The 15612-nt window shown below is 39.8% G+C and overlaps 1 protein-coding gene across 1 annotated transcript in view; it reads right to left on the reverse strand.

Annotated features, from left to right (window-relative positions):
* Positions 1–1513: 1513 nt before the first annotated feature.
* The window catches only part of ppp1r16b (protein phosphatase 1, regulatory subunit 16B), a gene marked incomplete at both ends in the record, with an annotated part of 46885 nt that continues 32786 nt past the window's right edge, over positions 1514–15612 (reverse strand). The window contains 7 exons of the mRNA XM_080025991.1: positions 1514–1990; positions 2810–2957; positions 3697–3826; positions 4193–4268; positions 4574–4699; positions 10221–10345; positions 14326–14429. Of these exons, the coding sequence (XP_079882117.1) occupies positions 1514–1990; positions 2810–2957; positions 3697–3826; positions 4193–4268; positions 4574–4699; positions 10221–10345; positions 14326–14429 (1186 nt within the window). The remainder of the gene's footprint in view (positions 1991–2809; positions 2958–3696; positions 3827–4192; positions 4269–4573; positions 4700–10220; positions 10346–14325; positions 14430–15612) is intronic.

Here is a 15612-nt window from a genome sequence, read left to right on the forward strand (position 1 = left end):
ATCTAGTTAAAAGACCCCTGGCATAATGTTGTGGACTCGCTACATACAAAATCCACCAGTGGATTAATGTTTAAAATCAACACACTTCATGTGTATCTCTAGAAAACTCATACTAAACTGACAGTTATTCATTACATAACTTTACAATGTCTGTTTAATGGAACAAATACAGTGACTTGGAGCAGAGAAAAAGCCACACAATGGCCACCAGAGAAACAAATACGTAAACAAAACAAATAACACTGTTATTTGTAGTGAGACAGATCTGAAAAGTGTGATTTCAATAAACATGGACAGTAGCCTAACCCCCTTTACATCACTTTAGATTTTTCCGCGTCAGAAGGTGCTTTTGCTGGAAGACTCTCCAGCCTCTCTCATCTTATATTCAATGCATTCATACTCTCTCCACACACCATCCAAAATAATAAATACACTCAACTTTAGGAACAATAATACTGTATGTCTGTTTTTTTTTTTACACTTTACATTAATTTCATAAATAAAGAAATGTACAGTCACGTTTGCTTAAATTATCTAAACGAAAGAGCACAAAGTGGATTATGCGTAACACAGAGTGTGGCCTGTCAGTTCAGGTTTGATATGAGAGGACGATGAGGTGAAGAATATTAAGTGACAGTTTCAAAACACTATAGAGCACTACTGCACTTTTTTTCCTGTACTCTCTATCGCTGTAGAATTACACTTCCTGAATATTATAACACTGTTTTATGGCATTCCTTCCCTTTACTTATTCAGGCAGCATTTGAACATGATAGATATACTATCAAAAAAAAAGAGATGACGCAAATCTCCTTTTGCTACTTTTTTTGCAGTTTTTTTCTCATATGTTGTAGTACAACACAATGTAATACCGAACATCTGGTCTGCTCTGTGATGGCTTTCCTGCACGTTTGACAATGAACAAGAATATGACGGAGAAGCAGAACGATGTGACGTTAGTTTTATCCTGCAGAAAATGTTGTGTAATTACATGGCAACCATCCATGTAGTCCAAGACCAGAAAACTATCTTCCATTTTCATCTCGGAGGGCAGAACACACACCTTGTACCTTGAGAATTTTCTCTAATTTCTTGATTTTCTAAAATGTTTTATAGAAATGGTTTCTTACACTCTTTCTATCCATTTGGCATGACTTGTAGAGAGGCTCCATATATTTAAAAGACCATTTTAATCCAAGCGACATCAAGAGGAAAAAGTGGCACCACTAAATTCCTTTCCTCTCCTCGGATACACTTGAATAATGCCTGCGTCCGGGGACGGGGTTTCCCCAATTGAAGGAGTCACATGTCGGGGAGGTACAAGGATACGTTTCTCAACCTTTTTCAGGCCAAACATTTTCTCTGGGAGAAGTTTAAAGGAGGGATGGATAAAAGGACGTTCAAAGGCAGGAACAACTCCATCCTTCCCTCCTTCCTCTCTTCCCTCCTCTCTGTGCAAATGCTTCCCCCTGTTCCATCAACGGTCAAGTAACCTATGACACGCTATGACACGCTATGACACACAGCAGCAGGTCTGCACCTTGGGCTGCTCTTCCTCCATTGGCTGTTTCAGTTTGAGAAGGGGCGGGTCTCCGCTGGCCGGCGTGTAAAATACCGCGCTGCCATTGGATGAGACCAGAGGCATGCGGGGGTCGTCGGAGTTTGTTTTGGCATCGGTGAAGGAGTCCGTGGAGCCGTTGCCTAGGTGACCGTTGAACAGGGGATGGTTTAGTAATTTAGCGGCAGACCTCTGTTTCTTGAGCTCGGACAGGGTCTGGGCGCGCTCTCTGGGCCAGGGTTCCTCCTGTGTGGGCTGTGTGGTGATGATAACCCCGCCCCTATCAGACGACGGAGCGTTTCCATTGGACGGCTGTTGAGGTGGCATGGACGTCGTCGTGGAGATGAGGCCGTTCTGCTTGCTGCTGCCGTCTTTGAGGATGGTGGGCAGCTTGGGTTTGTCCGGAAGATCCACTGGTGCAACTGGCTTGACCTGCAGGGACACCAATACAGATCACTTTAGGATGATACACTGCAGGTGAGTAGGGTAAAAACATTTAATTATAAGTGTCATCTTGAAATTGGCTACTTACATTAAAACAATTATTTATAGTTTTACAATTTTCAGAAATATTTGAATAAATATGGAAATTTGGCCATATCTAACTGATTAGGGCAATGTGTAAATATAAGTGCCTTTATAAAACAAAAATCTCAATGTGGAATAAAGCTAGAGCTCAAATCTTTATTGGTGTCCAACAGAACAAATTTTGGATACAGCCTTTTTGCATTATACACATAAAAACATACTATGTAGGCCTGCACATCCTTTATTATCCTGTAATAATCTTCAGAATAGTGCTCAGAGTGATTGTGAAAAGTTTAGTTGATGTCAGTGCTTTAGAAGTTGATACAATCTCAGTTTGCTGTAGTCAGTGTGTGATAACAAAAGCAACTGTAGCAAAAATAGAGCAAAGGCAGCTACTTTCTTCCAGTGAGAGGAAAAGCAACATTTGCATTCTTCACTTCAATAACTGTGTGACTGCTGCAATCTTATCTATTGTATCTACCGTGGGTGGAGGACTGTATTGCACTCTTTTTTTTCCATTGTGGGTTTTTTCCTGTGTGACTGTTTTCTGAACAAACACCTTTCTAACTCTGGTGCACCTATACCAAGTCAGGTCACAATATACTGAATATCTGGCAGTATTATGGGCAGGAAGGTAAAATAGCAAACCATCTAACAGAGGGTGCATTCTCCAATTGGTAACAAGAGTGACAGAAATAAAGGATAAATAACTTGAAGACTTACATAAACCACTTGGCTATTCTCCTGGTCAGACTCCTTCTCTCTCTCGTCCTCCTCCTCCCTCCCTCCCCTCCACACGATGGCCTCCGTCTCGTACTCTTTACGGACCCTGTTGTGTCTGTCGGACAGGCTGGCCCGTCGCACCACTTTACTGTTGGCACAGGAGTTTCCAGTGAGAGGGTGCAATAGGAAAAACATGCCAAAAAAAGCAGTTTCTAATCTGTAATGAAGTTCCCATACTTCTTCAGTTTTACATTTGAAGATTAAGGAAAGCTAATTTTCCAAGTCTAGAGTATAACCAAATCAAAAAACCCTTAATAAAGACAATAGCTCTGCACACTGTACTGATGGCTGCCATCATTGACAAGGATGTCTGTAAGATTGCAGATTGCTGCTGAATTAAGTTGCTACGAGGAGTTTTTGTGGATTCTAGAAGGGTAAAAGGTAAAGACAATAGAGTGTAAGAGAGGCAGGATGCATTGCAATGAGGTAATGTATTTATATGTGTCTATGTTAGATTAAGAATGGAAATAGGACGATGGTGAAGCATAGTAAACTTTGATTTAGTATCGTTCAATAAACACAGGATGTTCCAGTCTGACTGCCGTAAATCCTTTTGTCTAAGTTACCGGGAGATTGTACCCTTGCAAAGGCATTCATAATCAAAACATAGCGTTGTTCTTACTGATGGTCTCATTTGCTGTAACAGGTCATTTATGATCATCAGAGGAAAGATGAGACCGTTTCATAAACGCTTAAAAGCTCCTAATATAAAGTTTAAATCAATTTAGTAGGTGCTATTAGAGAAGCTGACATTTTTATCTTTATAAAAAAAAATAACTATGCCACTTGTAGTAGCCATGGTATCACCAGCAGATGTCAGCACGTACCCACGACTGCCTGCACTGGACGTCCGCCTGCACAGAGAGGTCTTGTGTTTGAGCTGAGACTTCATGATGGTGTCATGTTTGTGTTTCAGATCCAGCAGAATGGCTCTGAACTCCTCATCCTCACAAAGGTCTAAACAATGACAAGGGGGAAGGATAGGAAATGTAAAAAAAATTATTAGATAATGAGTTTGTCGTGCTTTAAACTTTCTAAAATTCATTTCTTGGATAATATTTATTCTTGGCAATGCTACTAGTGAACATATACTTAAGTTGTTACATTTTACAATCAAGACCAATTGTCAAGGGTGCCAGAAATACAAAGGCTGACAGTGAGATTTACGCCATAGGTTTGTTCTGCTGCCGTTTTAAATTAGGCAAATCGAACACTTGCATTGAGTGAACAAGCTTGGAATGAGACCCTGCTGACATTAGATGTGTTGTTGTCTTAACACCCCACCATGTGTATTGATTAGAGAGTGCTGAGGTGTAAATATACCAATGGGGGTCTCGTCTAGGAAGGTCTTGGCATTGAGACTGGCTCCATGAGACACCAGCAGCTCCGCCACATGCATCTGAAACAACAACGACAGCAGAGAACTCAGTTAAAGCTTTCAGTTTAAGTGATTCTGGAGAACACTTGTTGTCAAAATCAGTGAATATCTCCTCATGTTCCACAACCTTAACTAGTTGTGCGATTTAAAAACAGCACACACACACACACACACACACACACACACACACACACACACACACACACACACACACAGTACAGACAGGTAGCAGAACGTGAGAAAATATCCACGGATTTTGACAAAAAGGGATTCTGACAACAAGGGTTCTCCGGAATTGCTGACTCCACCTATTAGGCTTCCCTTACCTGACCCCAGCACGCTGCAGCATGGAGAGGCTGCCATCCATCTGTGTCTCTCAGGTCCATGCGAGTTCCCCCCTCCAGCAGCAGCTCTGCAGCCTGCACGTAGCCATTGGCTGCTGCAATGTGGAGCTGCAAGGGCACAGGAGGAACAAGGATGACATAGTGCATAGGGTTTGCTTTAGAGGCTATAGGTGCATAACACCATGTGTGGGCTTTCACACTAAAGCCACAACTCAGATGCCTCGAGAATTATTTATTACCAAGTCAAGAATGCTGAGCATAGAGGATGTCACACTATACCTGCATGAACTTCATCAAATATTCACCTGCGTCCAAGTGTGTGTATGTCACTGGATAGTACCTTGAGACTGCAGGTGAATATGGTGAAACTTTCAACTTTTAGATACCATTATTAAACTTTGCCGGTTTACTGAAAGTAGTTTTTGTATTGTGGATGTGTATTTTCAGCACGCATTTAAGAACAAAATGTATCATAAATCGGACAATTGACAACGTATAACCTTCAGGATAGTGCAAAAGATGATTATGGAAAATGTAATTGATGTATGTGCTTTAAAAGTCGAGATTTTTGGTTCAGAGTATTGAAACAATCTAATTTTGAGATAATGACAGTTACAGATGGTTGTATTGGAGAAATATACAGGTGCAAACAGATATGGTTTAGTAAAATAAACACCTAAATGGACATTTTATTTATGGAAGAAGATCTGTAAGGTAAGACAAAAATTAGACAACAATCTCAAACATTGAACTGTGCATGTCCCGCCTGAAATCACCATGTTTTGTCAAACTAAGTTCACAAAATTATAGAAAGGCACTGCGAACCTTTACTGGAACAGCTATTCTGCAGTCTGTAAACTGATTTAACAGGTACAGATAAAAAGGGATCCTGGCTGGCCTGAGATAAGCTACTCTGCAGGTCCCATCCATAAATGTAGTAATCATATCTATGCTATTGGGTTATCAACTCTAATCTTAATGAAGTTTCCAAACATACCAAATATGTTTGGCTTGTTAGAAACTATTTGCCATTACAAGTTCCCAGAGCCACAAGTGACCTCTACAAAAATGTATTGCTTTAACTGACCAGCAGCCGAAAACACAAAGACATTCAATTTAATATCGTAGAAGATAGAGCAACCCACTTTATATTCCAAATGCTGCTACAGCAGGAGGAACGCAAAATACCAAATGCCAAGAGAAACTTGAAAGCAAAACAAATTAATTCCTGGGAGCAAAACAAACAGACAAAAATGTAATTAAAGGCAGCGTTTTGTTTTTACACACTGCATCAATTTGGGTACAACAGGGGTTTGTTTATCCGTCTCCTAGAAAGCAGGAAAAGGAGCCTGCTGCTACAAGTTAATAAATAAGAGATAAAATTGCTTTATGCATTATCTGCAGATGTGTCTGGGTGTCTTTTATAAGCAGCTTCAGAAAATTAACAATGGTTATAACCTACAGTAATGTAATCTACAGCAAAGCATCCAAAACTATTTGGAAAGTAGAAAGTGAAGGCTGAATTCAGCTATATCAAAGGCTCTCTGATCTTTGAGTGGCCGACATGCTCAAGTGGATGTTTATCTGAGGTGCTAGAATGGGAGGACATATGAGGAATGTCGATGTCTATTTCTTCCTCTGTCTGGTTTTATTGCCTTTCTGGTGCCGAGCATATCCAGGAATGATGTTGGTATGCTAATGGAGAATTTGTTGCTTTTGTCTTCATACAGCAAACACCTGGACTATTTCATTGCTTTAAAAAAAAATGTACAAGTCATATCAACTACCTATTTTCTAAATGAACCTCCAATATGCTTGAGCCCAGCGGCTCAAGGCTAAATGAGGTGATGTCTGACCATAATTATTGTTGTTGAGTTGCATTATGGGTAATCTAAGCACCATGTTTTGACAACAGTAAAAAAAAAACATATATATATATAAATTTTGATCCCTTTTATAAACTGTCCATCTTTAATCCGACAATGTTGGAGAAGGGTGATGCTAAATCTGCGCAGCATGCTTTTAAACTTTGTCAACAGCCATGCCAACAGATAATGTTATTAGTTCTGGAAATGTAGTCATATAAGCCAAAGTCATAAAGATATTTCCATCTGGACCAAAGCGGGGAAGTTTCAAAATGTGCTCTGGTGCCTGCAATGGTTTACTCAGAGCAGCATCAGTTTCCCTTTACAATATCTTTGACAGCAGCCTGTCCGGGGCGTTTCCCTGCCTCTCGCTCAAACTATGCTGAGATAAGCTCCGTATGACTTATCCAGTTTTTGTCCAACACTGGAAAGAGATGCCCTGTATGTGAACTTGATATAAAATGTCGGTAGGTGTGATGGTGAAAGTGTGTGTGTGAGGAACTGATGACCTGTTCATCTCCACTATTTGAATAAACAGGATGAGTGTTGAGACGATTGATAAGTTATTTTTACTGATTGCATTTACTGTTATGTATGCAACTCATTATTTAAAGGACTTAGAAATGCCCCATTCTATATACAACAAACTACACTTCCCTAATTAATTCTGCTTCTTAGAGGAAATCACATTTTGTGTTCCCTGTGAAAAACCCTAATTTTGTATATTCACATGAAATAAATGCAAGAACTCGAATTTCAATCTTACATTTTTGTTATATTATATATATTATAAAGTTATAATTATTACAGTTTTGTATGTAAATTATTGTATACTTGTTCATATATTTATTTTGTTCGGTTTGTCCCGACACACTGGTTGTTTACAACTTACTTCCTGTAGGAAAGGGGATTTAACATTTCTTTTTCATTCAGTTACATTAAACTTTGACTTTATGAATTGTCCTTTGCAACCACAAGAGTTGAACATCATTGTTCCTCGAATTCAAAACGATTTCACAAAATGTATTTCAGCGGAAAAACTAACTAACCTTACATAACTTCCTACGGGTTCCAGGTCTGGTCCTCTCTTTGCCAACTTATTTTTTTAATAAAGCATGCTCTAGTTTGCTTTATAATGCTCCAATGAAGATTAACAGGCCGCATAAAGCAGGAGGGGGGGACAAGCAGCTCAATCAGACAATCTGTGGTAAGACTTTAAAGCTTAACAGAGTTATTTTGGTCAACTAAAATGTAATGTCCCCTAGCTATTTTCACTGTCGCTGTCTTAAATCCCTCATACATAATAAAGACTTCATTAAGGCATCTGACATTATGTGCTCCACTGAGGAAATCAGACCGTTTTCTTGTGATCTCCTTGACTTTATAAGGCATTGGAGCACTGAACTTCTAAACAAAAAGAACTCCATCGACCCAATTTATATCTTACAGTGACCCACTATAACTTAAAAAATGTCTTCTCCAGACATACTGTAAGCATATGGTGGTGACTCACTTTATATCATCCGCATGCACGCTTCGGTCCTCTCTAATGTATTCACCCTCTATCATGTGTTGCATGCTGACTTGATAGATGGAAAAGGCCTGGAAGCGTAGTGCATGAAGTGAAGTTTGACTGTTGTTTTCACTCAGGGCTATGTACCAGATGGGAACACTATCTACATCAAATGTTCAGGTTTCCCATATTCTCGAGTCTTAGTTATGGCCCTTAGCATAAGCACACAGTACAAGAACACAGGGCACATAACATGCTGGTGGCATTGAGTGGCAATTTAAGCAATTTATGATTCATTACCCTTCTAGGAATAGTGTCCACAACAGGCACTGAGTGTACTACTGTCAGTATACGTGACCAAATCTGCAGTATACGGGTAGCAGTTCAGCATATAGCGCAAGTGTCGTGGGCAGAGAGTATTTCTAGGAGCCAGTTATCAATAGCTGCTGAGTATATGGGCTTGTATAGTGCCAATCGATCTGAGCAACAAGCACACACTGCAACAGAAAAAGACCCAAGAGGAAAGTCATCCATCAGGCAGTCAGCACCTGCACTGCTTAAAGCAAGGCAAACATTGTACTTGAGTGTGTTTGTAGTACTGTTTAAGGCTGTAATTGCTGACAACCTTGTTTGGTAAGATACAAAACCTGACTAGAAGCAGTATAAACAAGTGCAGACCCAATACAGGCCAGACTCTATTTATTAAACATGTTGTAATGTACTGATGTACTGTTGCAGCGATTGAAGCGACCAGATTGAAAATTGCACAGAACAAAAGGCAATATATCTGGTTCTGATTTATCAGCTTTGATAATTTTTTGTACTATTCATTGTGTGTCCAACAATGTTATAGAAGCGCAAAGGCAAATTGGTGGAACACACCTTTAACCCCTTCTACAAACAGAACTACAGCCACTCAGCCCAAACATTCTTTTTTAATTGTCTACCTGTTTACTATAACAATTCAAGTTTATATTAAAGAACATACATAAAAGGATACTGTAACTGTATAAAACATACATAATGATGAACAGTGGCTAAAAGAATGAGTCACAGTGTCTGTCTGTGGCATCATAACATTTTGTCAGTGGATGTAAACTGCATAGATGTGGAAATTAAACCTGTCTGGAGTCATACCACAATCAATGTATAATTGCACATAATTGCTCCCATCACATTTATTCAAATGAAACCTTTCAGCAAGATCATTTTGATTTCAATGTATTGTCTCAAAAACAGCAGCAGAAGCAATGCAGCGTCAAAGTAAAAGCCATAATCAGTCTCCTCTTTACTGGGAGACTTTTAATGTGAAGCAGCTGCATGAAAGGGTGAGTTTCCCTTAAAGGCCTACTTCACCGGTTGGAATATGAAGGTGTATTGAACTCGGAGATCTACATTTCTCTTTCTGTGATGTCACAGAAAGAGAAATGTAGGGTTAGACAGTGAGACCATAAAACACTCTTTCTGCCTTTTCTCAGGCTAGGATGATCCGATTTAAAAAAAAATTTGCACATTTATACTTCATAGGATCTCCGAGTTCAATACACCTTCATATTCCAACCAGTGAAGTAGGCCCTTAACATCTGACATCACATACAAATGTTTGCTACCGTCTCTATAAAGCAGTATTTCGTCACTGTAATGCATTGTAGTTGTTGTTTTTTTTACCCCAAAAAACTAGCATTAAACTAACCGTTAAATACAACATATGGTAAGAAATATGTATAATAGTGTACATTGTCCTTTGCAGATTAAATACAAATATACAAATAAAACGCTACTCATCTTTTATCTTTTTATGAATTTGAACTGCTTCTCTTCATGTGTTTGTCTGTATGTAAGAAGTAACTTTAATTTAATCTTTTTATAATACTGTTTTTATTTTTTTTAGATTATCTGTTTCCTTAAACTCTCATTCTACAAGAAGAAACATTTTGTTCAACCTGCATTTTTTTTTTTTTTTTTTTTCTTTAAACCTTTTACTTATACAGGTAAATCCCATTTGGACCAGAGACTCTTTTTCAAGGGAGACCTGTTCCCAATCCCATGTTACCATTCACACACACATCAAGAGCAATTTAGGGTTCAGTGTCTTGCTTAAGGATACTTTGACATGTGGCGGGGAGACGGGGGATCGAACCATTGACCCTGTGGTTGAGGGTCGACTGCCCTACCAACTTCGCCACAGCTGCCCAAAAGTTTAGGAGATCGGTAGGTCAAAGTTTGAAACGAACAGAGCAGCCATTCTCACCAGTGTGGCTCCCTGAGAGTCCTGCTGGTTGACCTCCTCTCCCTGGCTCATCAGCTCCTGAATGTCTCCCAGCATCTTCCTCTCCGACGACGCCCGTGTCTCGTTGATCATCTCCTGGGTGATGCCTGTCAATCAAACACACACACACAGTGTCAACACACAAGCTGATTTAGCCGGTTCATCACTGTGTCTCAGGCACACAGAAGCAATGCTGGCTTTGTACATAACATTAACTTTAAAACAGGAATAGAGTGGAGAGGAAAACTTATTTTTCTGAATCAACAGCAAAATCTTTGTACTATGTACCCTAGAGGTTTTCTGTAATATACGGTTCATGGCTTCCCAGATAAAATCTTCTCAGCGGGTAATGCAAATTTGAAGTTGAGTGATAAATAGGTTTTAATGCTGACAGCACCTTGTTGTGTTGCAGTAATTCATAATGGTCACCATGAGCCAGTTTGACAAACTTATATACACAAGTAATTCATAAATTCTGAATAAAATAAAATAATAGTTTTTACTCAATTTGTGACATCAGTATGCGTTGAAAATATGTATTAAGTATAAAATTACTGTTCTGTCCAAGTGGTAGTTTTAATATACTTCGGAGCTGGCTTCTCTGCCATCTTTTGGCAATGAGTTGCGTGTTGTTTGGCCCAGTTGAAGCCTGGGTCATCCTGTCTGTCACAGCCACTCTAAATTCCTCCTTCAATCCATCAACTCACTGCTGCCAGGTAGAACTCAATACTGTGACCGCAACACTTAACTCCTTCTCCCACAGCTCAGCAGTAATGTACTGTATAATAACTAAACCGTCCGGGGAATTTAAAGAAGTGCCAGATTAACAATAATTTAAACAGCCTGTCAGTCAGATCTGTGATTTATCTTCTCGCAGTGTGTGTGTATGTGTGTGTGTGTGTGTGTGTGTGTGTAATTCAAATTTTACTCAAAGAATTAATGTTTTAGGTTAACGTGTTGCAGATGCAAATTAGATTAGTTATTTGTCACTTAAAAAGGTTAACTATCTACAAAAGGACAAAGGGCCAAGGGAGAGAAACAAATGAGGGCATTTTTTCTTATGCACTTTGAGATAAAAGTCGAAATTTCGAGAATAAAGTGGAAACATAATTTCCTGAATAAAGACGAAAAACAATGTTGAGAACAAACTCGAAGGTTCAAAACTGTTTCAAAGTTGGAAAGATGTTGACGGATTCAAACTTCCGCTATCAATAACTTATAATTAAAACCTTATTAAAACACTATTAACATTTTTCAAAGTCGAAGTGTATAATGAAAAAAATAAAAACTCCTCCGCTAATTTTTTTTCTAATACTCTTCAGTTATCCTTCAAATGACAATTTCGAAATTGTAACTTTTTAATTTACTTTGCAGTAAAAATAGAAGTAGACAAGCATCGCCTGACTGTGCATATGTTTTTAAGAGTATTTCATCCCTATAACCTTTTCTCATGACACCGAGTTATAAATTGAAGCCTAAGGCAAATCTACCCACTTCAACACTGCAGCTTCCAGCCAGCCATTTTAAAGTCAAACTTCTGATTCAATGCAACACGGCCATGGCCCACGCCAGCATATCATGGCCTGTGATTCTGATGGCAGTGCTGACAAATGGTGAGAAGGTAAATTGGTATTTCTCTCTGAATTCACAATCAGAATCATAGCCAGAGGAGGTTTTAAGGCGCAGGAATCAGGACAAAGCCAGTGCCCCTTAGTCGACTTTGATGAAACGCATCCCTCCAGCTGCTATTCTTTCTTTTGTGTTTTCTGTTGTTTCTGCTGGCCAGCATCAGTCTCTTTGTCACTTATTTAATTTGTCCTTGTTTCTGTCATATTTTGATTTAGTTACAGTGATGCCCCCAGAGCTTGAAAAGGCCCCGAATTAATTTCCAAAAATGTAAAATCCAGTAGTGATGTAGTAGTTTTTGATGTTGTCATGATACAATAACAGACGTGGTCAAAAGAAAAATGTGTCAATACATTGTCAAAAAATAACAAAACAAGCTATTCTCCAATGGAAAATCCATCTGATCACGGGAACACACGCCCTAACATCGGTCTTTGAAAGCAAAGTGAACCCCAAACCACATCTACAAGCATGAAGTTCTAAATAAACACCGGCTGACTTCTCACATTAACTCTCTGGTAGCAAACTGCATGGATAAACTTCATGTCACAGCTCCCCACTGATTCTATTTTGACAAGCCATTGATGTCAAGCAGGACGTTTCCCAACAAGTTATTCATCCCTCCATCGGTGGGGATTTAAAATGACACATGTTTCACCAGTTCAGTTCCCGGAAGACAGTTCCCCCTTATCACTGCGGCTTATCACAGATGAACTGAGCTCCACAGGGAAGGATCAAGGAAGAGTGTGTGCGTGAGTGTGAGTGTGTGTGTGTCTGTGGGTGGGTGTATGTGGGTGGGTGCATGTGTCTGTGGAGAGAGAAGTCTCATCCAGCTGTACAGTGCCGAGAACAAAACAGGAGCAATTAGCAGAGCAGTGCTCCCTTTGATGGGCTTACTAATCATTCTTCTCACCAACTGTAGCGCTATCTGCATTCTGCGGCTCGAGAGGCCCCGTCGCAATATTTGCCAAGTGCTCCCCTCCAAAAAATATCCCACACAACCCTTCATAAAACAGCACATTGGAGTTTCTACACGTTGGCTTTTGAGCATGTTATAGAGAGTGACTAGGACTATTTCCCCAAATATTGGAACTATCCCTTTTAAACAACATTTCAGCAGTCAATCTGGGCGTTCATCATTCTACAGTATTTCTCTACACCCAAAGCCCACACAGCGTACGATTTTGCTGCTTTGTTGCCAAGAGTGTTCTCACACGTCTGCCTGGAGATGCAAGTGTTTACTTGAAAACAAAACCATAACATCGACAAGAGCTTATGTTAAGACGGTTGAGTGTAATCTAACTCCAGTTTGAATAAAGCAGTCTGTCTGTTCCCCTCCCCACTCACACATTCTCTCTCTCTCGCTCTCTCTCTCTCTCTCTCTCTCGCTCTCTCTTTGTGCCAGTCTTGCTTTCTATCACACAAACACATAGAATTGCAAACACATCTCAGACACAGCGTGAGTTCCCTCCCTCCCTCACTGATGTGTATTATTTATGTGCACGCCTGTGCTGATCTCCTTGAACTGGTTCTAATTCATGTCACAAAGACAAACTGTGTGCAGCTGTTTACAGGAATACAACATTAATATATACATGATCTAAATATGCATCTCATACTGCGTGGGGGACACTAAGTGCTTTGAGAGGTCACGACCCCGCTGCCGTCTTCCTCAACAATCTGTTTCTGTGGTTAACATATTTTGAATACAGAAGGAAGCTACAAACACTCACTTCTGCTTCTGTGAAAGCTTTATACTAGCTCTGCTCACCCGGGTAAATACTACTGTCAAATAAACTGTGTCACACTGAACGTTAGCTCAACTCCACCCTCGAACAGTGAGAGTACAAGCATAGCTTAGCAATGTTAGCCAGACATGGTTTTCAAAAACAAAGTGTGTGGCGTGGATTTATCTGCTCTAATGTAAGCTGCAAGTGTAGCGAGTTAAGCTAACTGCCTACTGTAGTAACCAAATGTAACTTTTAAAACCAAAGAGCACATGATTAACTAATAATATTAGCTTGTAGGTGTTACAGGTAACAATGTAGAGCCCAGTTATGAAGAGCAAATCCAATGTGCAGTATTTACCCACTGTGTAGAAGCCGGACCTGGCTGCTATTTGTTTATGCTAAAATTATGTTAGTGGCTCAGTCCTGCTCTGATTGGATTTGGGGAAGTGTACATACACTCCAGAATGAGGACATTTTTACAGGTTAGATCTAACTGGCATAATGTCGAAGAAAGTAGACACAGCACACTCCCTCAGATTGCCTAATTACTGTCTTTGGAGAAGCTACTCTATCTTATTTATTCAATCCGTCTGCAGACTTTGTGAGACTGATAAGGTTAAGGTTTAAGGAGCCACAAAAACGTTGCTCTTCATCGACTGAGAGCTAGAGCCTAACGATTCTGTCCCCCGGTGTCTGCGGTCGTGTCATCTCTTCAAACATCTCTACTCTACCTCTGTTGGCCATAGCCGTCTCAATGATGTCCAGTGTGGGGTCGTCTTCACACAGGTCGTAGGGCATGTTCCCATCAGAGTTGACCGCCAGCAAATCTGCACCGCTGTGGAAGAGTGAGCAGATACATGAATTAACACCTTTAGAGTTTTCTTTTCTGTATGTTAAAGATGGAGTCAGCAATTCTAGAGAATGCTTGCTGTCAACATCCCTTTTTGTCAAAATCAGTGAATATCTCCTCATGGTCCACTACCTGGACCAGTGTGTGCGCACTGAATAAAAATACAGTCTTAATACACAGCATTGGCTCTGTAAACGGGCAATGATATTGGACTTGAACCAGCGACCCTCCTGTCTCTAACCCAGGTCCCTACAGCCTGAGCTGCTTCCCCTGATGATGCTAATTGCTGTATTTCACTGCAGATCAAGTCTGGCCTACATTATTCAGTGGTTTTTAATCAATAATGTCACTTTGGATGATGGGTTATTTGATGAAGTCCAGCATGTCAACAGATCGGTGTCTGTGTATTGTGTGTGTGAGCATGGGTTTCTAGTTACTGAATACATGCTTTACATTATTCCTATATGTCCATCGTCAGAAACAAGAGTGTACGGACTAAGAGTATCTTCATTTGTCTGCAGTTGTGCTTTTTGTGTGTGTACATGCTGTTATATCAGACGATCTTATAAAACACGTTCACAATGTGTGTTTGCCCATGTAACTCCATACAGTACTGGTCTCATATGCTCAGGTGTGGATATATCAGCTAAACACGAGGAAGCTTTCTGCCTCTGGATAACCTGGGTGAATATTATTAAATTATGAATTACATTTACATACCAAAGATGACTTATAACAACTAGTAAATCATTTACGGATGGGAGATAATGGCCCTCATTCAATTTTCACTGGGATTGAATCAAGAGGAGGATATGATTATCATATCTTGTTTTACTGGCTTCTACTGTCCATATTAATGACGCTAAGCTAATTGTGAGGAAAACCACAGTCTGTTTGATTTAACATAACCATACCATCATGACATATACTGATATCAGAAAAGTATGGGGAAATAATACCGTGATCTAGCATTGCCATTACCCCACCATGGCTTCAACCTTGTGTTTTCGTTAATTATTTCCTCCATTTACATTTTTTCCTGCTACTACTAATAGTGTGGGCTTGGTATTTCTTCTACTGCTAAGGTGCATAGCCATCAATTTCTGCGTCTCTAGTTTGCAGCCTCTGTTCTTTCTGGATCAAAAACAACTCATTCCTCTTGCCCAGA

This window comes from Ammodytes marinus (genome assembly GCF_949987685.1).
Source record: "Ammodytes marinus genome assembly, chromosome: 4".
Taxonomy (NCBI): Eukaryota; Metazoa; Chordata; class Actinopteri; order Uranoscopiformes; family Ammodytidae; genus Ammodytes; species Ammodytes marinus.